The 25774-nt window shown below is 47.7% G+C and overlaps 1 protein-coding gene across 6 annotated transcripts in view; it reads right to left on the minus strand.

The window, feature by feature from the left end:
• Window positions 1-202: 202 nt before the first annotated feature.
• Window positions 203-25774, minus strand: part of LOC114599795 (tyrosine-protein phosphatase non-receptor type substrate 1-like) — a 115228-nt gene continuing 89656 nt past the window's right edge. For 5 of the 6 annotated variants that reach the window (XM_077929411.1, XM_028735515.2, XM_028735513.2 and 2 more), the window contains exons 3-10: window positions 16238-16576; window positions 14475-14789; window positions 11082-11426; window positions 10120-10218; window positions 8936-8977; window positions 7877-7898; window positions 7474-7513; window positions 203-1714 (exon numbers count right to left, since the gene is read on the minus strand). In XM_077929411.1, the coding sequence (XP_077785537.1) occupies window positions 1457-1714; window positions 7474-7513; window positions 7877-7898; window positions 8936-8977; window positions 10120-10218; window positions 11082-11426; window positions 14475-14789; window positions 16238-16576 (1460 nt within the window). In that variant the 3' untranslated portion in view covers window positions 203-1456. The remainder of the gene's footprint in view (window positions 1715-7473; window positions 7514-7876; window positions 7899-8935; window positions 8978-10119; window positions 10219-11081; window positions 11427-14474; window positions 14790-16237; window positions 16577-25774) is intronic. The other variant, XM_028735517.2, reaches the window with a different exon arrangement.

Here is a 25774-nt window from a genome sequence, read left to right on the forward strand (position 1 = left end):
AAAACGAGCCATGATGGAGCCCAAGCAGAGTAGCAGGTTGGGCTTGTGAGTGTGTTTGTGTTGTGTTAGGGAGTGGCTTTGCAGGAAAGATACGAGCGGATGGAGATCTGCCAGGATGGAGAATGGCTGGCTTGGAAGCTCTCTCTTCTCTAACCACGCAACAGTGGTGGTGGCGGCAAAAATCAGCTTTCAGAAGCACTCACACACACCTCTTGCAGGCCTTAGTTCTGTTGTGAAGGTTGCTGCCCCTACTTAGCCAAATCTGGGAGGGGTCAGCCGAGGAACCAGGCAGAACATGGCAGAGACGGGAGCGGACAAGATTCTTCAACGTGGCTTCGTATTTCCTAAGGCCTATCACAGAGGCTGCAAGACACGTCCAAGGTCACCCCTCCCCAATTCTAGACACACGTAGGGATGAAATAAAAAAGGCGGATTAAAAAGAAATAAAAATGAGGAGCAGATTGACACACCTAAAATGCGTTCTACAGATTTGGCTTTGCCAGAGATCGGCCCCTGGGGTTAGGCAAGATCGATGGGTTGTCGTGGAACAGCCTTCACCAGCCTGGTGCCACCAGATGTGTTTGGACGGCAACCTCCACCAAGATCAACAGGTGATGGGAGTCAAAGTCCGAAACATCATGCGGGCACCAGGTTGGCAACTGCTAGCCCAGAACAAGCTGCTGTATCTCCAAGAGGCACTGTCCCAAGACGTACTGTCAGGGGGAGAGCGAGGAAAATACATCTGTGGACTAGAGAGATACAAAGTGAATCAGATGCCATCATGAGCAAGAAAGCAGGCTTCTCCTCTTCCTCCTCCTCTTCCCAGAAGGACCTGGGGAAGTGGGTGTTTCCACCAAGTCTTGATGTGGGTAGTGTCCACTTGCTTCTTCCCACCCCACAGAGCTAGCTGGGGCTGCCAACTTGGTTTTGTTCAGTCCCCGTGAGGGAAAAGAAAAGCTTCTCAAGGTGGCATCTGAGAGGGTTTGGTTGTCCCAGAAGGAAGTGGAGAGAAGGCCTTTAGCTGGCCAAAGCTGAAGAGAGAGGCCCGCCTGCCTCCAAGGTGACAACTCGCCACTTGCTCCGTGCGACGTGTTTGGATGAATCGAAAGAAGAGAGTTATGGTCCCAGTGATAAAAGCTGTGTTAGATCCTTAGTTGGTCTAGGCACCCCCCGTCCACCTGATAACCAGGGGATGAAGAGGCACCATGAACTAGCCCAAGTACCAGGATGCAATTGTGTGTAGCACCAATTAGTTTCCTCCTTGACCTTGGCTACGTACATTAAGTTCCACTCAAAGAAACTGCAGGAACCGCTCCTTGGCAGGCAAATCCCACTGCTCCTCAGTTGAGACCCAGTCTGGAGACAAGGCCAAGGATCCAACCCCAGCAAGGGAGGTCTCCGACAACCCTGCAAGAGGGCCGGCAAGCCACAGAGAGCTGACGGCGTCAGCCAGGGATCACTTGCCCCGAACCTGTACGCTGGCGTATTCTGAGCTGGTTTCCTCCGGCTGCGGGGCAGGTCTCTTGGGAGCTTTGCTTAGGTGGACCATGTCCAAATCTGCATAGGTAACGTTTTCATCGTTGGGTGCTGGCGGGACAGTCTGGATGCTGGCGTATTCAGACTGCTGGCTGATCTCGACCACCTGCTGGGGGCTCTTCTTGGGCGCCTTTTCGAAGTTCAAGTCTGCATAGGTGACGTTGTTGGGATCAGGCTCCTGAGGAGGCAAGAAGGAGAAGGAGAAGTCAGTAAGAAGCACGAGAGAAGGCCCACGGGACCATGGGAACCTGCCGCAGTAGTGTTGCAGAGCATCTTCCTTTGCAGGCAGAAGGTCTCAGGTCCAAAGACAGAAGCACTGTTTTGGATGATACCCAGTTCTACCTCTCCTTTAAATCGGAACCAGTGAAGGCGGTGATTGTCCTGTATGAGTGTCTGGAGGCGGTTGGAGGACAGATGGCAGCTCAAAGATTGAGGTTGGATCCCAACAAGACAGAAGTACTGTTTTGGGGGGACAGGGGGAGGGCAGGTGTGGAGGACTTGCTGGTCCTGAATGGTGTAACTGTGCCCCTGAAGGAACGGGTGCATAGCCTGGGAGTCATTCTGGACTCACAGCTCTCCATGGAGGTGCAGGTCAATTCTGTGTCCAGGGCAGCTGTCTACCAGCTCCATCTGGTACACAGGCTGAGACCCTACCTGCCAGCTGACTGCCTCACCAGAGTGGTGCATGCTCTGGTTATCTCCCGCTTGGACTACTGCAATGCGCTCTACGTGAGGCTACCTTTGAAGGTAACCTGGAAACTACACTAATCCAGAATGTGGCAGCTTGATTGATGACCAGGAATGGCCACCGAGACCACATAACACTGGTCCTGAAAGACCTACATTGGCTTCCAGTACGTTTCTGAGCAAAATTCAAAGTGTTGGTGCTGACCTTGAAAGCCCTAAGTGGCCTCGGCCCAGTATACCTGAAGGAGCGTCTCCACCCCCATCGCTCAGCCCAGACACAGAAGTCCACCACCTTTGGGCAGTTCCTTCATTGCAATAAGTGAAACTACACGGAACCTGGCAGTGGGCCTTCTCAGTAATGGCGCCCTCCCTGTGGAACATCAGATAAGTAACTATACAACCTTAACAGAGATAAGTAACTATACAACCTTTAGAAGACACCTGAAGGCAGTCCTCTGTTGGGAGGTTTTTAATGTTCTATTATGATTTTATATGTCTTGGAAGCCGCCCAGAGTGGCTGGGGCAAGCCAGTCAGATGGGTGGGGTATAAGTAATAAAATTATAATTGTTGTTAAATCCCTGGCATCTCCAAGAAGTGCTGGGGAAGATTCCCTTCCTCAAACAGCTGGAGAGCTGCTGCCAGCCAGGGAAGGCAATACCAACCTGGATGGACCAAAGGTCTGACCCACAATGCAGCCACTTCCTATCAGGTCAAAAAGTCCTTCTGGTCTGGCATCCTGTTTCTGGCAGTGACCAATACCAGGAGCGGCTGGCGAGCAGGGAAGACTCTGAAGACCTGGCAGCCTGGCATCTACCATCTACTGGGATGGTGAGACTGGGGCTGGTCCAGGACGTTTTGCTGCTTCAGGTGAAACACAAGACGTTGCCTACCACCTTGTCTGGCTGCCCTGCCAAGGCAACTGCCGCCTTCACGCTTGCCTGTCGCAGTGGCCAGGAGGAGGCAGGCAGCGGCAGGTCAATGGGGTTCTAGAGCAGCAGTGGGAGTGCCAGATGGTTTGTGCTGCTGTTTCTGAACACCCTGCCCTCGCCTGCTCAGGGTCCCAGGCTGTGATGCCAGGCCAGGTTCACAGTGGGGCAGAGACTGTGTCCCACCATATTTCCTGAAGCCCTATCCATCTCTATCTGTCTTAATTTAATAGGTGTCAATAACTTTCAATTCAGCAGGTTTATTTGTTTTAATTACTTAATTGTTTAAGAGTCCGCAAGCCTTTTTTAAAAAAAATTAGCAAACTAATTAACGGAATGGCGAAATTAGTTTCATACCGTCTGATTCAATTTAGACTGTGCGAGCCACTTTTTAAATATTTAACAAAGCAATTTGCAGAGTGGCGGAATGTGCTTTTTCTTAGTTACAGATGTAGGGGACGGCCTCCTGGTTTAGCCCCCTCCCTGACCAGCTAGATATCTATGTGCAGGGATTTCTTCCCTCCTTTCTCCAAAGGGGCAGCCCCACATGCCTGCCTACCCCACCCCCACCTGTTGACTGAAAATGCTTCGGCTCGGGAACAATTTCACCACGTGATCTGTTGTTTTTGCAAGACTGGCTCCAAAGGAAAAATAAATAAAAGGAAGCTTACTGGGGGTGCTGGGAGATGCAAGAACAGCTGCTATGAATTCAGAATAATAATTAAACACACACACACACACACACACACACACACACAGAGCAATGTGAGCATTAGACTGGGTTTAGGGTTTTTGGCAGCCTAGATGAAGCTATAGACATCACTTCTCCCATTGTCCCAAAGGAATGACATCTTCCCGATGCAAAGACAGCTGTGTACGTACGTGAGCAGCTACGAGGCTGGAAGAAAAACAGCCACGCGCAGGGCGGAGGGGGCCTGGTTTGCTCAGCGAAATCGCACAATCGCGCCACACAAAAGGGGGCCTCTAAAAATAAGCCCTCGTCTGGCTGCTGTGCAGCTGGGCCTTTTCAGAAGGGAGCGACACTTTGTGATTATTTTGTGAAGGAAACAAACAAGAACGTCAACAACAGAAAAGGGTGGCCGTCAGCAAGTCTTCAAGGGCGGTGGTTACAATCCCTGTTGTAAGGCGGCGGGGGAGAGACTCCGCCGCAGACAAAGCAGGGTTCTAGTCCTTATTGTCTAGGGGGTGGGAGTACAAATGTTGCCTTGGAAGTACGAGATACAGATGTGGGGACACGGAAGCACAGTTTTCCAGAAAAGAATGACGAAGGGACAAATTCCTGCAAACAAGCCAACGGAGGGACGAAGCTGCCAGAGTCACAGAAATAATCCACCAAGCCAATAAAGGTTGTTTTGAGTGGCATCGGCTTCCTGGCAGGTGTTTTACCTGAAATTCTTTAACTGGAAAAGCCAAGGATTGCTCTGGAGGCTTTCTGCAAATAAAAACAGGGGTTCTGCCATGGAACGGCAGGCAGGGCCTCCTCTCAAACCCTCCTTTTTTGGAAAACCCTTTCCTGATTGTACTATGGGTTGTTATTGTGGGTTTTTTGGGGGATGCCAGTCTGGATGATGCCCTGAGTCCCTTCTTTGTCGTGGGGTCCTGTACCCAGTGAGGTTAGAATCTGACAAGTGGAGTTTGCTGAGCTAGTCAGAGAGGTTTCTTCATATGAAAATGACCTTTGCTGGACACTTACGTGTCATCATCAGCATCCCAAAAGAATGAGCTAGGTTGCAAGAGCGACAACTGAGTGATGGGCAAAGAGGTGCCTTCACATCACTTAGCTGCCAGGTGGAGACACCAGTTTCCCCATACACTCTGGGCGGCTTCCAACAAAATATTAAAATACAATAGTCCTTCAGATATTAAAAGATTCCCTAAGGAAATCAGCCCTGAGTGCTCACTGGAAGGACAGATCGTGAAGCTGAGGCTCCAATACTTTGGCCACCTCATGAGAAGAGAAGACTCCCTGGAAAAGACCCTGATGTTGGGAAAGATGGAGGGTGCAAGGAGAAGGGGACGACAGAGGACGAGATGGTTGGACAGTGTTCTCGAAGCTACCAGCATGAGTTTGACCAAACTGTGGGAGGCAGTGGAAGACAGGAGTGTCTGGCGTGCTCTGGTCCATGGGGTCACGAAGAGTTGGACATGACTAAATGACTAAACAACAACAACAACAACAAACAGGGCTGCCTTCAGATGTCTTCTAAAAGTCTGGTAGTTGTTTTTTCCTTTGAAACCTGGTGGGAGGGCGTTCCCCAGGGCGGGTGGCACTACCGAGAAGGCCCTCTGCCTGGTTCTCTGTAACCTCGCTTCTCGCAGTGAGGGAACCGCCAGAAGGCCCTTGGAACTGGACCTCAGTGTCCGGGCAGAACGATGGAGGTGGAGACGCTCCTTCAGGTATACTGGGCCGAGGCCGTTTAGGGCTTTCAAGGTCAGCACCAACACTTTGAATTTTGCTCAGAAACATACTGGGAGCCAATGTAGGTCTTTCAGGACCGGTGTTATATGATCCCGGCGGCCACTCCCAGTCACCAGCCTAGTGGATTCAAGGTTTTTAAAAATATGAAACCTTCAGGGAATATTCTCATACCAGCTGGTTCAACATGGAACCCCTGTGCTTGGCAGAGAATTCTGGGGCACTCAGTTTGCTCACCCTGTTTCTTGCACCTCACAGTATCCTGATTCTCTTGGAGAGTGAACTTCAGAACACACCTAGCACTCCTCTGAGGCTGGGGGTGAAGCAGAGGAATTCGGATTGGTTTACATGTCAATGCGAACCTCCCTAATCTTGCACTCCCTGAAATGGCAAGCACACCGAAAGGCATCTATCCTGTGAAAGTCACACTTCTCTTCAAATTTTGCGATGCATTACTCCAACCACAAAAAACACAACCCCTGCATAAAGATATTTGGGGGAAAGGGTGTATAGAAATGTCTATCAGCAGTGAAGACTGCTTTGCGAAAGTGTGTATGTCAGCAAAATGCCATGCGAAAATGGGCAGATTAGGATACAGTGGATGTCATTATCATGCACTATATTATTATGCGCTCTCATATTAGGATAAAGTGCGAATTAGGATAAATTAGAATAAATGAGCACTAAAGAGTTGATGAATTTTAGTGAGGGATTCACTGATGAGGAAATGTGTTTTTCTACAGGCATCTGGTCGGCCACTGATCCAGCAGATGCTTTTCTTTCTTTCTTTCTTTCTTTCTTTCTTTCTTTCTTTCTTTCTTTCTTTCTTTCTTTCTTTCTTTCTTTCTTTTGCTCTTAAACTGAATTTAATACAGTGGTGCCCCGCAAGACAAATGCCTCGCAAGACGGAAAACCCGCTAGACGAAAGGGTTTTTCCGTTTTGGAGGCGCTTCGCAAGACGAATATCCCTATGGTCTCGCCATTTCCCCCCCGCTCCCCCCCTTTTTCTAAGCCGCTAAGCCGTTAATAGCCTTTTAGCAGCTTAGCCGCTAATCCTTTAATAGCCGCTAAGCTGCTAAACCGCTAATAGCGCTAATCCGCTTAGCCGCTAATGGGGTTGCTTCGCAAGACGAAAAAACCGCTAGATGAAGAGAATCGCGGAATGGATTCTTTTCGTCTTGCGAGGCACCACTGTATCTGAAATTGACAGATCTGCCCAAAGGGTGATCTAGACAATCAATGGGTCTGGAAACCAAGCCTGATGAGGAACGGTTGAAGGAACTGGATATGTTTAGCCTGGAAGAGAGGAGACTGAGAGGACATACGAGAGCCATCATCAAATATCTCAAGGGCTGTCACAGGGAAGAGGGAGCAAGCTTGTTTTCTCCTGCTCTGGCCCCGAACCAATGGATTCAAGAAAGGAGATTAAACACCAGGAAGAACTTTCTGACAGTAAGAGCTGTTTGACTCTCCTTCACTGGAGGTTTTTAAGCTGAGGCTGGATAGCTATCTGTCCTGAATGTGTTAGTTGAGATTCCTGAATTGCAGGGCGTTGGACTACGGGTAGATGACCGCTGAGGTCCTTTCCAATTCTACAGTTCTAGGAATCTATAATTACCTGTCTTGTCTCCCTGCACCAAACTCCAGATGAAGCTGCCATCTATGCATGTGCTCTAACCTGCTCATGTGCAATGGCTATCTCAAATGGACACACCTCAGCTTCACCGCTTCAGATGGAAGTTCATTGGACAGAAAGTGCATCAAACAGAGGCATTTCTCAGGAAACTACAGGGTACAGGTGGATTAATGGCTAATTTCATGTGCGCTTGGCTTCAAACACCAACACTGCCTCCGCTCAACATCTGAAGAAATTTAGAAGAACTTACCTGATTTGCTCCCCCAGAAGCCTTCTCAGATTCGTGCAGCCTAAAGAAAAATGGACAAAGAAAGTCAAACAAATCACCCGAGAGTAAAAGGCAAGCCTAACACAGCTGTTTCTTCAATAAAATAAAATAAATGGCGCCACTTCCTGCTTCTTAAGTCCTCTACTGAGGCCTCTTGGACCTGCACTGCTGAAAATTCTCCTGCAATTTCCTTCCCAATGGAAATTCTTTCCTCATCTCTTAGTTTGCTCAACAGAGGAGAGGAACCGTGATGATGCGAGTTTGTAAAAAAGCCAGAGGAAGGTTGTGCTAAATGGAGCTGGTAGGCACAACCAGCCAGCCACCCAAACTCTAACCGTTACACTAGTTTATTAGTTTCCTGTTCAAAGCAGAAGGCCAGACTTACCTCACAGATGTGGGCTCTTTATCTAGAGAAAAGAAGAAGAAGAAAAAATCCCACGTAAGATGGAATATATATTTTTACCTGGGTCCCATGCAATGCCTGTCCCACTATAGATGCAGACCCTGCCAAGTGTGTGTTTGTGTGCATGGATGGGCTTCTCCCAATCATTTCACAACAGCGACAACAAAACAACCTCCCCCTGCCTGAGTTAAGACTAATTTTGTGCTTTTTTACACAGCTCTTCTCAATTTTGTAGCTCATGAGCAGATAATCAAGTTTGCCCCATTTTATATTTTGGCCTACCACGTCCCAGTTCTTATTTTGGACCTGGCTTTGTTTATTATTATTATTATTATTATTATTATTATTATTATTATTATTATTATTATATTTTTATTGATTTTTACATATCATTCCCAAAGATCATATAACATATTTTCTTATCTTACACAATGTTTTGGACTTCCATCGACCACATCTGAAGATTTTTCAATCTTGATCCCTTAATCTACATTTCATTCATTTCCTTATTACTTTTAATAATCCTTAACTAATAATTCTCTTCATAATCTTCTCTGCGATATTTCGCATAGTCCTCCTTACAAAACTTCTTGCAGTCCTACTAGCGTAATCTGTTTATTACAATTGCTTTTCAAATAGTTCAAATATCTACTCCAGTCCTCTGAGAACCTCTGTGGACCTGGCTTTGTTGCCGAAGCTCTCAGAGGAGGTGGGAGAGTACAACCAAGTCAATTCAGGAAGCTTGAAGTCTCTCCATGCTGGTCGTGGAGGTGGAAACCAGTCTCTGAGCCCCACAACATAGTGATGGAGAGGGAGGGAGGCTGAGGAGGTGGTAGGCTGGGTTGGACCACTACTCCTGGGGTGTGTGTGCAAATATTGCTGGAGCTTCAGACCTATCTGCACTATTGGAGACCGTGATATTGGGCATAACTCTTTCACACACTGTTTGCTAAATTAAAATCTCTCCCACCTTCCACCTTCCACCATGCAAGGAATTATTGCCCAGCAGGAGAAAACAGAGACAGGCACAAGTAGTGCTACCTTTCCCTTGCTGAGAAGGGCTCAGAAGACCATCTGATGAAGCTGTGTTGGAAGATCCAGGAGAGATAAAAGGAGATGCTTCATCACATCAGACATGGCACTTAGTCAAACTATGAAACTGACTCTGCCAAGATGATCACCACCAACCTGGGTGGCTTCAAAAGAGGATCGTGCTAATTCACGGAGGGCAAGGCACGGTGGCTATCAACTTTGCCCAGTGTCAGAGAACACCCAGGGGTCCTGCTTGTGAGTCTATGGTTGGCGCTGTGAGAACCAGATGGTGGACTAGGTTGTCCTTTTGGCCGAACTAGCTGCCAGAACATAAGAATGGCTTGCTGGATCAGGCCAATGGCCTATTGAGTCCAGGATCCTGTTCTCACAGTGGGAAACCAGGAAGCAGGACCCAGGCACAAGAGCCCTCTCTTCTACAGGTTCTTGGTTCTTCTTACGTTGACCATTCTTCTGTCCCAACAGCCCCCAAATACTCTCTGACTGTCAGTCCCTTTCAACCACCACCTTCCTCAGTACGTCTGTATCAAGCAAAGCCAGGTGATCATAACATGATCTTCAGCAGATGCCAGGGTGCCAGTTAACCCAACCATGAGGCAGCCTGCTCCCTCACCTCCCACAGCATTGGGAATAGCACCTTCACAAGTCTCTCCCTCCTCTTTGCCACCAGTTAAATACTCAATAATTAGAACTGCCAGATTCTCACTTTCTCCCAAAACTTTCATTGCTGACACTTTCAAAAGAAAACCCATATTTATTTGTACGGGTGACATACGACCCAGCAAATTCCTATCGGATTATGCATTGAGTCAGAGAGACCCCAAAGTCCAGTTTGGCCACTCAGTGGAATGAACTTGAGTCGACTGTCGATGGGATCACAAGAGGCCAAGGATGGCAAGTGCCATGACGTTCTGGAAGAACTTAAATTGTGCGAACTTAAATTGTATGAATTTAATCTGATCTGACCACCAGGGGCTCCTCCCCACATCTGCTGCTATGGGTCCCACAGCCATGGCATTGGGGGTAGGGACCCCATGCAGAGCCAACAGTTCATCCAGTTTGTGTGCCTCTATGTACCTCTGTGGGCGATCTGAACTGGACCCAACTGACCCAATGGCATTGCAGGGGGTTGGACTCCAATTCTACGACACACATGCAACAAATATTCTTTTTACCCTTGTTATGCCTTGCATGGATGAAGTAGATGATGGTCACCACCAATACCACCAGGAGGGCGCAAACCACGGCGCTGATGATGTAGATTTTCTTCTCATCTGCAAAGAGATTGCATTGATTTAGCTGGCAACTGGCGTCTTGCTTCCCCATCTCCGTAGCTCAGTGGTTTAAAGCATCTGCTTTGCATGCAGAAGGTACTGGGTTCAATCCCCGCCAGCACCTCCAGGCAGGGCTGCGAGAGACTCATGCTTGGAAACCCAGGAGAGCCACTGCCAGTCAGTGTGGACAATACTAGGCTAGAAGGACCAATCCCTTTATCGGGGGAATTACAAACTGCATAATAACAACAACTTTAGGGGTTTTTTTTGTTGGCACCTGTCTGTCTTGAGAGACAATGGAGTTTGCCTCTGGGACTGAAGTCAGACCTTGTCCTTAGCAGCACCAAAGTGACCTCTCTGGGGCGCAAGCCTGGGCAGCGTGTATAGAGGTCCTGGGCTGCCCAGATGACATGACCCCCCCTCAGCCTCACTGGTGGGGTCCAAAGGAAGCAGAGCAAGACACTCAGCACCAGCTTGGCCGCTGGAGGGAGGTGTAAAGGTAAAAGTAAAGGGACCCCTGACCATTAGGTCCAGTCACGGCCGACTCTGGGGTTGCGGCGCTCATCTCGCTTTACTGGCCGAGGGAGCCGGCATTTGTCCACAGACAGTTTTTCCGGGTCATGTGGCCAGCATGACTAAGCCACTTCTGGCAAACCAGAGCAGCGCAGGGAAACACCATTTACCTTCCCACCGGAGCAGTACCTACCGTATTTTTTGCACCATAACACTCACTTTTTTCCTCCTAGAAAGTAAGGGGAAATGTCTGTGCGTGTTATGGAGGGAATGCCTACGGGTGGCATGCCTACGGATTTTCCTCCTCTAAAAACTACGTGCGTGTTATGGTCGGGTGCGTGTACACCTACCTGGCTCCATACTGACGCTTTCACTTCCTTCAGTCAGCACCCTGATGTTCAGCACTGACGTTTCAGTCGCTACAGGCTGAGAGTTTTGCGTAACCAGGCAAGTAAATGCAGACTGGTTCCTTTCTTCCGTGGCATTCAGCTTCAGGGAGCTCCTGAGGGTGAATGTCCCATCCCCGTTCTGGGCCATGGGCTCAGCCGTTCCTGTTTCGCTCAGGCTGCTGTTCAGAGTCAAGGCCAAGGTTGTGTCTTCTGGGTAAAACCCTTCCGCGCTGCAGCTGAAGGTCACCGATTCGTTCAGCGGGACGGGGTTAGCTGGGTTGGCTTCCAGCTTCACTCTGGGTGGAACTGTGTGGACAAAGGCAAAGAAATCAGAATGAGGACCTCAATACCCCTGAGGGGAAGTGGTTGCCAGACTCCAGTGCGGGCTAGAATTGCATTCCTGGTAGAGGTGGATATCATCTCCTAACACCAGAACTTGGGGACAACCAGTGAAGCAGAATATTGGAATATTCAGGACCCATAAAAGAAAGTCCTTCTCCATACAGCCTGTAAACGATGGAATTCATATCTGCAAGAGGAACTGACGGTCACCAACTTGGATGGCTTTGAAAGGGAGTTAGACAAACTCATGGAGCACAAGACCACCAATGGTGACAAGTCACAATGGCTTTGTTCTCCTCCCCTCTTGGAGGAAGTAGGTCTCTGAATAACCAGAGGCTGGGAATCTCAAGTGGGGAGAGGGCTGTCCTCATGCCCAGCTTGTGGGCTTCCCACTGGGGTACTGGGTTGGCTCCTAAGGAAAGAGAATTCTGGATGCGGTGGGTCTTTGGTCTGATCCAGCAGCCAGGCTCCTCTTATGGCCTGTGTGGTTTTGATTTGCAGTATAAAGGGGAAGGGACAGATATTCCTCAAAAGCAACCTCCTAACCCCATCAGCTCAAAATTTTGCCCTTTGATCCTATCGGGTTGTATCCAATGTTAGAGTAGACCCATTGAAATTAATGGACATGGGAAAACTTTGGTCCCTTTTATCCATGGGTCTACTCGGAGTACAGGGCTCCTCTCAGATTTCATTATCAGTTGTTCTTGGATGGACGCTGGTGGGAATGTGGACTGTGGAGACTGGACAAGGATCAAACACACATCTGATCTCCTTCAAAATTGGTTACAGATAGGTAGCCATGTTGGTCTGCCATAGTCAAAACAAAAAAAATTCCTTCCAGTAGCACCTTAAAGACCAACTAAGTTAGTTCTTGGTATGAGCTTTCGTGTGCATGCACACTTCTTCAGATAATCTTCAGGTATCTGAAGAAGTGTGCATGCACACGAAAGCTCATACCAAGAACTAACTTAGTTGGTCTTTAAGGTGCTACTGGAAGGAAATTTTTTTGTTTTTTCAAAATTGGTGTGTGGCTGTGTCTTAGCGTCCATCTTAGTAGCAGGAAATGCTTCCCCCCTTTAAATTAATGTACCTAAGGGCCGAAGTTAATGCTTCTTATGTACCAGTGGCAATTTTTTTCTTGGAGCAATTGAGAGCAAAGAAGCAGTATAGTGGAGGCAGAAGGGGCACCTGCCCCTTCCCATTTGTCCCCCTCCAATGGAGCTTCTCCAGCAAAGGGACCAGCAGGTGTCTGTGTCTAATGTATAGCTTGGCTCAAAGTTGCCACCTCTCCTTTAGAGAAAAGGCTCATCTCTGCATGCTGAAGTCATGGAGAAATCCCTTTGGCAAGAAAGTCCACCGGGGGTCTCCAAGTCTCCTGGCCAATCAACCCCAAACCCTTGGTAAGCCAGGAGAACCCATTCATACGTTCTAAAACCCTCCAAGTTACACCTGGATATACTATTCTCAACTCTACCAAGGAAAGCAAATCAAGCCATAGATGAGAAGCTTCATGCTGCCCCCTTTTCAAATCTTGCTCAAAGTCTTAGTAGACTCTTAAACACCCTTTGGAAGCACGGCAATGCATAGTGGAGATTAATTTATTAGTTCAATTGATCTCCTGCCCTTTCTCCCCAAAGACCCCAGAGCGTTAAACCCCTCTCCCAATTTCTTCTTCCTGGCATCCCAGATCTGCAGCCCCTTCCCCATCCTTGCACTTGGTAGCAATGCAGAAGGGGAAGCATTGCTGATCTGCCTTCTGAACACTGAGCACAGCGGCTGGTTCTGGAGAGGCAGAAGCGCATGGCGCAGGGGAGAGGTGCTGCGTGGCAGCAGGAGTGCAGGATTGGCTCCACCTGCATGAGCACCATGAGCACCTGCCTTGTTCTTTTATATATATATTTTTGAAATAATTTTCATTTGATTTTACAAGTCTAAAAATGACAACCATACATATCCACATTTGTAGATTCCTCCCAATCTCTGGACTTCCCACCTTCCCCTCCATAGGTCCAATTATTGTTAACCTTTTCAACTGCATATTATTCAAGAATCCATGTTTTACTGTATTTTTCGCTCCATAAGATGCACCTGACTATAAGACGCACCTAGTTTTTAGAGGAGAAAAGGGGGAAAACCCTGTTTTTGGGGTGATCAGCTCACAGTTGTGCAGCTTCTTTTGCAAAGGGGAAAAGTCCCCCTTTTTTGAGGGTCAGCTCAAAGTTGTTGAGCTTACTTTGCAAAGGGGGGAAAATCCTGTTTTTATGGGGTTCAACTCACAGTTCTGCAGCTTCTTTAGGAAAGGAAAGGGAGCCGTTCCTACAGTTTCCAGACAGATAATCTAATCAGCCAGTCACATGTCGCTGGGGAAACAAACAGCCTCCGTCTGCAGAACATTCAACAATGGAGGCCTGGGCAAGAGCCAGCGATTGACCACACATTCGCTCCATAAGACGCACAGACATTTCCCCTTACTTTTTAGGAGGAAAAAAGTGTGTCTTATGGAGCGAAAAATACGCTATATTACTCCATTATCTCCATAGTACTTGCTACATTACAAGTGTTATTGCGATTCTGCTAATGTTTTCATCTGCTTACAAGATAAATTATAAATTTTCCCCATTCTTTGTTGACGTTTTGGTCTTCTTGATCCCTGAGCTTTCTGGCCAGTTTTGCCATTTTGGCATAATCCAGCAGTTTAGTTTGACATTCTTCTCCAGTAGGGACCTTGTTTTCTTTCCATCTCTGGGTTAGCAACATCCGTGTGGCTGTCGTGATGCCTTGTTCTTTTATAATGGCAATGGTGCCCACCATTCTGGCAATGGTGCCAGAACAGAGTTCCAGTGATTTCTGGCTGGGGAAAAAGCTCTGCTTGTTCCCTAGCCCCTCTCTCTCAGGAACCAGCAGTGACGCTCGCTGCTCAGAAGGCAGGTGAGAAACGCCATGATACCTCAGCCACCCCATCAAATGCAATGATCCGCCACCCCACAGCCGGACCCCCACCAGTCTCTGTACCTCGTAGGATATCTCGAAGTTTGAAAAACTCCCGCAGGGGACTCTGCAAGGTCTCGTGTTCAATCTGGCAGATGAGCTGGGACTTCACATCGTCTCTTGTGAGTGGCACCTGTGCGCTGCTCAGCACTTGGTAGGAGATGCTGTCTCCTTCTGGCAGAACGGTGGGCTCTGGGGACACGATCCTGGTGTTGTCTTTCAGCCAAGTGACTTTGATGGCTCGGGGGGAGAATCCATCCGACGTGCAGTTGAAAGTCGCCGAGGTCCCAGATAACACTCTGCTCGTGGGACCCTCGATAGATGGCTGGGATGGCGTGGCTGCGGGAGGAAGAATCGACACATCACCTGGTGACCCTTGCAGGATAGGACCCATCCCAAGGGAAATCCTTTTCCGGGTCAGTGGGCACATTTGGAATTTTAAGAGAGTGCCATGGGTGCCAGTGGCGAAACGGCTGCCTTGGGTTTTGTGTGTGGCAGAACACAAAACCTGCCACATCTATAGAGAAAAGTGCAAAATGTTGTGGACATCCCTCTTCCACCAATGGTAAAAAGGTCCCTTCATCAGCCACCACTGTACTTGATCCCAATGAGAAGCTCTTTGTACCTCTCCCTTTTCCCTCAACTACCCAAATGATTAATCGACCAACTAGGAAATCAGACCAGGCTGGGACAGAGTCAGGCCCACCTATTCCCTTGGTCCATACCCCTGGCATCCAATGCACTGTGGCTCTTTGTAAAGGGGTGTATTGAATGAAGGAGAGGCCAAGGCAGTGCAAACAGGAACCGAGTGGGAAGAGCCAAAGGTCTAATTGTGGCCTTTTGAGAGAATACTTATCGTGACCTTTCATGGCGCCATTGGAGGCGTTGGTTGATTCACTGATGCCTCCAGGCGCTGCCTCAATGCAGTGGCGGACGAACCCTCTCCGGCACCTGGGGCGGGACATCGAGGGGCGGGGCAAACTGCCCAGTGACGCAAGCACAGCGACTGTATGGGCTGCCACTCACGCGTGCACACTCTGTATGGGCTGCGGGCCTGTATGGTCGCCATGCGAGAGGCAGCTTGTATGGGCGGCACGCGAGAGTGGCAACCTGTATGGGCGCCATGCGAGAGGCAGCCCATATGGATGGCACACGAGAGCAGCAGCCTGTATGCGCCCTCGGCCGCTCTACAGCTGGGGGGAGGCAAGGGCCATCTTGTCACCCCCCCCGAGTGGCACCTGGGGCGGACCACCCCCCACTTCGTACACCCCTGCCTCGATGTCCCCTGTGCCACAAACTCTCCACTCCAGATGAAATAAGTAGATAAAATAAATTCCATTTCTGCAGCCCAGTCCAAGGGCTGAAGAATGAGTCCTGGATAGCTAGGAAATTCCCAGGTGATTAACTGAGTTGTCCCATTCCCTGGCAGATCAAATATCCCCATCGCTCACAAGAGGCTCTCCACGTAGCTGAGTTGCCAAAGGGGTTAAGTACACATAATGACATCTAGGTTTTCAAAGTATGAAAAGCAGCTTTGGGACCATGTACGAGGAGGGAGAAAAGAGATTTTGAGCAGGATATTGCCCAGCACTGAAAAAGTTATGCATCCTTTCTCCTTCCACTGCTCCACTACTCAAACATGCCTCCCACCAAGGCTATTTTTCAGTTTTTTAAAAAAGGTCCGAGCCTCATTAGATGCCTTTGCTTTTCTACATAATGTGGAGCTTCTGGGGTGAGGGGGGCAGATAGTCCTCCTTGGAAACAAAGAGAAATTGAAGGATACTTACCAATCACGGAAACCTCAGTGCCCACTCCCGATTTAAATTCTGTTTCTTGGGCTGCTGCCCTGTACTTGACACAGTAATAGGTCCCGGCATCCTCAGGTCGGATGTTGCTGATGCGGATGCTGAAGTCTGTTTGTGATCCAGCAACAACCCTGGTCACGCGGGAGGGATATTGTCCTCTATCACTGTAAATGGGCTGCTTTTTGTCCGACCCCTTGTGCCATTTCACGCCTCCTGGTGGACCAGTTCCACGCACTGTACATGTCAGAGTGAGGGTCTCTCCTGCGGACACAGACAAGGGTCCTGGAGGCTGCAGAACTTCCAAATCTTGGCCTTTGGCACCTGCAGCAAAAAATAAATTGTTGTAGGTTTCCTCTAAAGAGTAATCACCCTTCTCCTTGTGGCAAATGAATGACTCAGGACTTCAGTGCCTTAAGGATCACCTCTTCTCATACAAACCAACCCGGACCCTGCACTTGTCATCCAAGGCCCTTCTCTGTGTCCCTCCCTCCCCAAGAGGTTCGGAGGGTGGCAACACGAGAATGGGCCTTTCCTGTGGTGGCTCCCTGTCTGTGGAATGCTTTCCCCAGAGAGGCTCGCCTGGTGCCATCATTGCCTGTCATAGATTCACAGAATCATAGAGTTGGAAGGGACCCTGAGGATCATTCAGTTCAATCTCCTGCATTGCAGGAATATGCAGCTGTCCCTTACGGGGATCAAACCTGCAACCTTGGCATTCTCATCACCACGCTCTGTGTTTAGGTGCCAGATGAAAACATCCCTCTTTACTGGTCCTTGGCCATTAAACAATCCATGGCCCTTTAAAAGTGGAGGACTGTCATTATGATTTTTTTCAGTGATTGTTTTATTGGTTGTTGTTGTTGTTGTTGTTATGCTATGCAAATTAAATTGTTAACATTGTACACCATCCCGCAATATACAAAATACTACTACAAAATCCCACGAACTCCCTAGGCGCAATCAAAAAACAATGGGAGGATGCCATAGGCTATGAGATTAGCCCCACTCAATGGAACAAAATGTGGTCTAAACCCCCCTTTAAATCCATATCAATGAAAAGAAAAGAACTCACTCTGAAACTCACCTACAGGTGGTACCTAACACCAAGAAACCAGCGCTAATACGCCCAGGAACCTCACCAAAATGCTAGAGAGGGTCACCTCCACAGGCACATACCTCCATATGTGGTGGGAGTGCCCCAAAATCCAACTATTCTGGACAACAGCCATACGAGAAAAAAGTAAAATAACCAAGCAAGCATTAGAAACCACCCCAGAATTTGCCTTACTAAACATCTTCCAAGACAATAATGCCCACTTACACCACAAAGAACTCATAACCCAGCTACTTTCAGCAGCCAGAAACATCATAGCCAGACACTGGAGAGACCTGTCAGGAGTAAGCATGGAGCAATGGTACCAAATAGTATGGGAAACAGCCTTACTAGAAAAATTAAGCAATAAACTGAAACTGACACGGGGACAAATAGAATAAGAAGCCTTCACCCCAGTATGGCTCCCCTTTATCACATACACAGCTCAACAAGATAACGGCAAGAATCCACCAACAGCATACAAATCAATATGGCTAACCTGACCCAAAACACCCACCCCACTCACACATGAAAACAAAGACCACCACAGCCAATCACAAATGAACAACCTCACCCCAGACCAACCCCAACCTCTCTCACCACCAGAGGAACACAAGTGAACAGCAAAGAACCTGCACAAGCAACGCTACATATAGTAAATAAAATAGAAACATCGCCACCCTACCCCACCCCCCATCTCCCCCCTCCACCTCTTTCCCCCTTTTCTTCCTAATGTCTCAACAAATGAAACTGATTTGTAAAAATGTTACATGGGGGGGGGGGAATACAAGAGAGAGACATTGCACACACTTTTGTAAATCAAGAAAATATTAAATAAATAAATAAATAAATAAATTGTACACCATCCTGGGATTTTCAGATAAGAGTGGTATATAAATTGAATACATACTAAATAATAATAATAATAATAATAATAATAATAATAATAATAATGCAGTGCTGCTTCCCTTTCTCACTCAGGGCAGCTTTCCATAAAAGCGCATCTCAAGGGCCAGTTGCCCATTTATTGTGTGTTCCATTCCATAGCATGTAGGAAGATAGAGACCAGGGCCTGCCTGCCCATGAGGTGAGGGGAGGCAGTGGCCTCAGGGAAACAGCCCCCAGTCAGCTAGGAGGGGCTGCTCCACTGAACAAGATGACTGGGGAGCAGGGGGACATTTCCAGTTTTGCCTGGAGTGGTAAAACATTCTGAGCCAGTCCTGATAGTCCTCCACCCATCAGTGGAGACAGGAGGTGATTGTGGAGCACAAGACTGACAGGTAAAAGAACAGGTCAACACCACCAATGTGGTGGGATGGATGGCTGTGTCCTAGCTCCACTGTCGGAGGGTAGATGCCTCTGAATACCAGTTGCTGGGAATTATTATTGGGGGAGAGTGCTGTTGCCCTCTGGTCTGGCTTGCAGGCTTCCCATATCGGCCTGTGGTTGGCCGGAGCAAAAATCGGGCATTGAAATAGATGCGCCCCCTACGGTCTAATATAAGGTAAAGGCACCCCTGACCATAAGGTCCAGTCGTGGCCGACTCTGGGGTTGCAGTGCTCATCTCGCTTTATTGGCTGAGGGAGCCGGCGTACAGCTTCCTGGTCATGTGGCCAGCATGACTAAGCCGCTTCTGGCGAGCCAGAGCAGCGCACGGAAACGCCGTTTACCTTCCCGCCGGAGAGGTATCTATTTATCTACTTGTGCTGGTGTACTTTCAAACTGCTAGGTTGGCAGGAGCAGGGACTGAGGAACGGGAGCTCACCCCGTTGCGGGGATTCGAACCGCCAACCTTCTGATCGGCAAGCCCTAGGCTCTGTGGTTTAACCCACAGCGCCACCCGCGTCCCTTATGATCTAATCTAGCAGGACTCAATTCTTGTGTTGTTATGTTATGTTCTAACACGGATAGTGGTGAATGAAGTTTGCAGAGTGAGCACACAGCTTGGAAGCTGGCTGTATACTGAATTCTTGCTGTTGAGCACTCTTTAGTCCTAACAGAATCTCACTGAGACTTTAAGTATGAAATAGAAGAAATACATTGTGGTTATTAATTAAATCTGTGAATCACACTTTTTTTTTTTTGCCATGGCAACTCAAAAGTGACTTGCAACACATGCTTAGAGGGTAAAGAAATCCTAGTTGTAGCTAAGTTGGAGATGCAAAGAGCCATTTTTGCTCTTTCATCTCCGCAGGAGAGAGACAGATTCCCAAGGTGGGACCGAGAAGAAGGGAGGAACAGGTAAGGAAGTCAGCAAGCCTTAGAGGTATCAATCTGACATCAGAAGGAAGGTCAGCCCAGGTTAGAACAGAAATACAGCCTAGGAAGTTTGGAGTCTGTTCTCTCTAATTTCTCCCCATGCAAACCACGCCTGATACAAACTGAGTTGCATGCCAAGACTTCCAACAGATACAGGAACATGAACAACAGGAGTTGCATTTTACTGAATCAGACTTTGTGGCCATCCACTTCACAATAGCTGATTTCTGATTAGTAGCGACTCATGCAGGTATTTTCCCCCACCTCCTGCTGTACAACTTGATCCTAATTCAAAGTGTAGGGGCTCTTTGCTGGCACCGCACATGGTCTCCTACTGAGCAAATTTACCCCCCTTTCCCCAGAGAGATGGGCTTGTGCGGAAATTGAGCCCAGGACCTCTCACAGCCAAAGTGAGACTCATATTTATGGCACCAACAAGGTGCAATCAGAGCACCAGCAGGTGCGTTTGGAAGGAAGGGAAGCTTCTGGGCCATCTTCAAGGCATTGACTACATGTTAAGTATAATTGGACGCGGGTGGCGCTGTGGGTAAAAGCCTCAGCGCCTAGGGCTTGCTGATAGAAAGGTCGGCGGTTCGAATCCCCGCGGCGGGGTGCGCTCCCGTTGCTCGGTCCCAGTGCCTGCCAACCTAGCAGTTCGAAAGCACTCACTCCCGGGTGCAAGTAGATAAACAGGGACCGCTTACTAGCGGGAAGGTAAACGGCGTTCCGTGTGCTGCGCTGGCTCGCCAGATGCAGCTTGTCACGCTGGCCACGTGACCCGGAAGAGTCTGCGGACAGCGCTGGCTCTCGGCCTATAGAGTGAGATGAGCGCACAACCCTAGAGTCTGTCAAGACTGGCCCGTACGGGCAGGGGTACCTTTACCTTTTTAAGTATAATTATTTAATTGACACTAAAATGAAAAATAGCTAAATGTTTATTGCTGGAAAAGGTCCATCTCTGGGGAAATTGAACTACAGTATTCTAAGGGACTCTGAGCTTTAACTGAGTTGATGAGTAACTGCTGTTGTTCTCTGCTAGTTAACACTTGAGTGTTTAACCTTAGGTCAGGCCACAAAGGCATTTGGTTGCAAATCTCCATTTTGAAGGGAGTTGCCTTTGAGTCTTTGTTCTCAGACTCTATGGGAGTGAGGATGAAGCTCTCCAGGCAAACAGCCTCAGGCAGGATGCAGGTTGTGGGCAGAGACAGACGTCCGCTTATAGGTCTGTGTCAGGGAACTGCCATCAGAGCTAGAGGCGGAGGGAAGGCTCCAGAGTGATGCTGGAGAGGGTCCCAGCAGGGAAAGAGGCAGCCCATCTGCTGGGGAAGGAAATCAGCGTAACACCAGTGGAGAAGGGGGGCAGATGGGGGAATCGGAGAGGAGGCTCCAGGACTCTTCGCCGGAGACCAGCGGAGAGAGTACGGGTACTCCGGTGCCCACACCTTCCCTGCGCAGGGAGAGTAGGAGGAGACTTGGCGTCAAACAGCTTTTATGCTGGAAAAGGTTCAAGAAACGCCCACTGACGGATTCTGCCAGCGACTGAGACAGTCATGATGCTGGAGGCTGTTCAGTCAGAAAGGGTTAACCAGGTAACCTAGCCAGGAGTGGCGGCAACTTACGCACGAGCAATCCCTAAACCCATTACAGTCTGTTTCGAGTATTTCATATTTTCTAAGATGCTGAGCCTCTGCTGGACAGCAGAAGATGCCTTATGGAATTATCTGGATGTATGTTTTTTGTTTTGAAGAAAGTTATGCAAGCAAACTTTTAATTAAACTTCTGGGCCTTGCCAATGCTTTATTTCCAAAAAGGAGTCCGTTTTCATGCGTCAAATCGCTTTAAATTGTGCAATATTAAGATCTGCTATATTGCAGTACAGTGGTACCTTTGTTTATGAACTTAATCCGTTCCGGAAGTCTGTTCTTAAACCAAAGCATTCTTAAACCAAGGCGTGCTTTCCCATAGCAGCAGGGGACTCAATTTACAAATGTAACACACTCAACAGGAAGCGAAACATGTTCTTATTCCAAGGCAAAGTTCACAAACCAAAACACCTGCTTCCGGGTTTGCAGCGTTCTTAATCCAAGTTGCTCATAAACTAAGCTGTTGTTAAACCAAGGTACCACTGTACTGTAATATGTTGTGAGTAAAGCACACAAATGGCTGAGGCCGGGTCAAGTTAAACCGCCCTTCATCTGAAAATCGCAGGGCGGTTTACAATACAACACAAAATACATGCCAAATAACAAATGAAAACAATACCCCTCCTACAGCTTAAAAGGTCATAGATATTTCTATTGCTCATGGTGCAAATGGTAAAGACTCTCCTCCCTGGAAGAGAGCGGAGTGGTTGTGGGCGGGAGCCCGAGCACCGCCCCTAGCAGGGGGCGTTAGCCCCCTGCCTCCACCTCTCCTGGCTGGTGCCCACGCCCCTCGGCAGGCACCCAACCAGGTGCCTACAAGGGGGCGTGCTCAGCAGCCTTTTGCTGCAGCGCCAGCCTCTCCCCGGCCTCATTCTTCGCCGTCGTCTCGTCGCGAGTCACCCACCCTCCACTCCCTTTGAGTTAGGGCTTAGGTCATTGGCCTTGCTATGGACCTTAGGTTGGTCGCCCTGGTTGTCCAGGGGGCCTGGTAGGAGTTTTTCCATTTGGCATTTGGCATTTGGCATTAGGCCTTTTGGTTTTTTTGCCTACCTCGTAGCAATCATCACAAATTTTGTGGTATTGGTGGGTAGGTTAGGCATTGGAATAATGTGTTGTGGTGTGTTGAAGGGCTAGGTGTGGCCATCGCCTATGCCTTCAATTTTTGGGTATTCCGTTAAAGGAATCTGGTGGTCGTGTATTCTGTCCGATGCCTGCTTGGCGGGAGGCCATGGCACGACCCTCGGTGACATCAGGGGTGAGCCTATAGTTGGATTAGCATCAACAGGCTCCACCTTCTGGTGAATAAACCCACTTGTTTTAGAGATCCAATGCCTAAGCCAATACCTTTTCACTGCTGTAATCAATAAAGTTGTGGCCTTTCCTTGCCCATTAACCTTATATCACGTGTCCTTGTGTATTCATTTCACATTGCGGGGGTCGGGTCCTCGAACCACAATCTAAATCTGGCAAACGCAGAAGGAAAGCCATTTCCAGAGTTTGGGTTCCCGTTGCCGATACTTTCCTAAGTGTCAGCAAGGCAGCTCCCTCAGGCTCCTTGCAGAAGTGGCATTTAAATGGATCGTAAAATTGATTCACAGTACCCTCTTTAAAAAATCTGTCAGATTCCCCCTACTCCCAACCTTGAAATGCAAAAGTCTTTCTCAGACGGCTGAACTCACGCAAGCAGTAGGATAAAAGAACCTACAGAAATTGGCCAGGCATTTGAATGGAAGTTTTACTTTTCCGTAAGTGACATAATAAGAATTCAAGTTTCACCTGTCAAAAATGCAGCACAAACTCAAGTAACAGCCTAATTTTGTTGCAGCCTGCCTGCTGGTGCCTGCTACATATTTCCCTTCATCCCCCCACACTTATCACCAGTATCTTTTGCTCACTTTACACCAAATATGATAGAAACACACACAAATTACTCCTCGCAACGATACATTTTTTGGATGTTGTCTTTTTAAAATGCTCATCTGTGGTCGCCCCCCCCAGGCAGACTTCACGAACCAGGTGCTCTCCAGATGTTGGCCAAAAACATATGGAGGGCACCAGGTTGGCAATGTTTTAACATGTTCTCAAATGCAGGAGAACACAAATGATTTATGCACCGCTGATACAAGTTATTCTGGGCATATTGTTTGGTACAAAAAAAAAATTGCACACCTTAATTGCAGGTAAGTGTACAATTTTACTGTCTAACACCTCAAGCTTCCTGTTTCCTCACTGTGTAATGGATGTTCATTTTTCTCTATTAAGTGGCTTTTTTTGAAACTCATTTTTAAAATAAAAAACAAAAAGGAGTCATGCCAGTTTAGCTAATGTGCCAGATATCATCACCTTTCTGGGAGGGAAGGCAGGGGCTGGAAGAAAAAGAAGAGACAGTTGCCTAGAAAATTGATGCATATGCCTAGAAATGTGATATTTTGCTGGCTTGGTCCTGAATACACATCTATACCCTTCCACGCTGTCGCCTAAATAAAGTCGAAGCTGAAACTTCAGAATTTGGGAACCCACCCCACAAAAAGAAATCTGGTTCCCTTCTGCTTACACATATCTACAATCCAATTTGATGACATTTTTTTGGGGGGGGGCGCTAGGCTAGCGAGATGCAAGCTCTCCAGTTTTGTATACACTGAAAGCATAATTGCTTTTACATCCCTTTATATTAAGCTAATTGCTTGTGAGCTAGACAAAAAAAATCTATAAAAATAGTTCACAGCTGTCTCCCTAATATTACCACAAGCTCAGAAACTGGCCAAATCCATAAAGATAAGAAACAGAACTAAGGGATTTTTTTCTTTTTTTTTTTTTGCAAGCAGTTTTCACAGCCAAGAAAAACATGGAATTTCTTGGGCCAATTCTGCTAATAGGCAGGGTGTAAATGGAAACAAGAGAAGCTGCAGAGAGACTGCTACTACACTTTCCACTTCCAAATCAATTCTACATAGAGGGTTAAAAAAAAAAAATCTTTATAAGAGGCATAACCGTAGCTAATAACACAGCTGAAAAACCCTGTAGCTATTTCAGCAAACAGGTAGCAGAGGAGACAGCAGGTCACTACCTACAGCCGTAAAGCGAATATTCAGGAAAGGCCTGGATAGCAGAGGGTTTTACCCATTGGGCGAAAGGCTGGGAGGCCAACAGTAGGTGGCGCCGGTCCCAGCGACAGGCAGAGCTAATTCTAGTCCCCATCCCACCCTCCTGCCTGATGAGTTCTACAAGGGAAGTGATAGCTCAGTCGGTAGAGCACGAGACTCTTACCCTCAGAGTTGTGGGTTTGAACCCCACCCTGGGCAAAAGATCCCTGCATCACAGGAGTTCAGACTAGGCGACCCATTGTGGCCCCTTCCAATTCTACGAACGCTGAGACCAAGGGCTCATAGGCGCACAGGCTAAAATTAGAGTTGTATCATTTATCTGGTCTTAACATTTTTACTTCATATTTATATTTTCTATTTATGTATATCCATTGCAAGCGTACTACTCAAATCCTGCAAGTGAGTTCATTTCAATGCATTGTTTCTGAATGTACGTCGTAAAAGGTTCCCAATCTTTTAAAAAGTCATTATTATCTTTATCTTTGAGTCTCTCAGTTAATTTTGCCATTTTAGTGTATTCCCTCAACTTTTCTAGCCATTGTTCTTTTGCTGGTATTTCAACACTTTTCCATCTTTGCGCTAATAGAATTCTGGCCGCTGTTGTCGCATACATAAATAATTTTTTCTTGTCGTTTGGTATATCTTGCCCTAGGTTTGGTTTATTCTTGTTCTTACTTTTCTTATGTATTTTTGTGTTTTTTTACATCATAATTTTATGTTGTGAACAGCCCTGAGATCTACAGATGTGGGGCAGGGAACAAATTTAACAAATAAGTCAACCCAGTGGATTTCAGGACACACAACCTAGCTGAAGTCAAATATTTTAAGCTTGGATCTGGAAGTGGGAGGGGTTAAGCACTGCTTAAATCTTCCTCACTGAAATCAATAGGGCTTTAAAAGGAGTAACATTTGATCTGTTCTCTCTGCAAGCACCGCCAGGACCAATCCTGCTGAAATCCTGGGATCAACTGAGGCTGCAAAGGGATAGTTTATGCAAATAATGCTAGTGCAGGATGAGCAATGCAGGTTATCTATGAAATGCCAGAGGAAATTGACTCATCTGGGGAAATGATGGGATATTCGTTAATTAGGAGTGAGTGGCGCGTCCATCGATCGCCTCCAGGAGATTACACATGCCTACGTCTCGTCATTAAGGGACAGTTCCAAAATGGCTAAATGGACCAGAATGCCACAGAGCAGTTGAGTGGTTCATATCTTCAGGAGAGCTAGAGAGAGTTACCGGTAAATGTGTTTTTCAAAAGGGTGCTTGTATATACACATCAGGAAATGTATCTCCCCCCCCCCCATTAAATCAATGTGATACACTCGTGAGCATCCTGGAAGTCTTCCCCTGGTACCCGTGAAGATTACACTTACACACACAAACACACACACACACACACACACACACACACACACT

The sequence above is a fragment of the Podarcis muralis genome, chromosome 5 (assembly GCF_964188315.1).
Source record: "Podarcis muralis chromosome 5, rPodMur119.hap1.1, whole genome shotgun sequence".
Classification (NCBI taxonomy): domain Eukaryota; kingdom Metazoa; phylum Chordata; class Lepidosauria; order Squamata; family Lacertidae; genus Podarcis; species Podarcis muralis.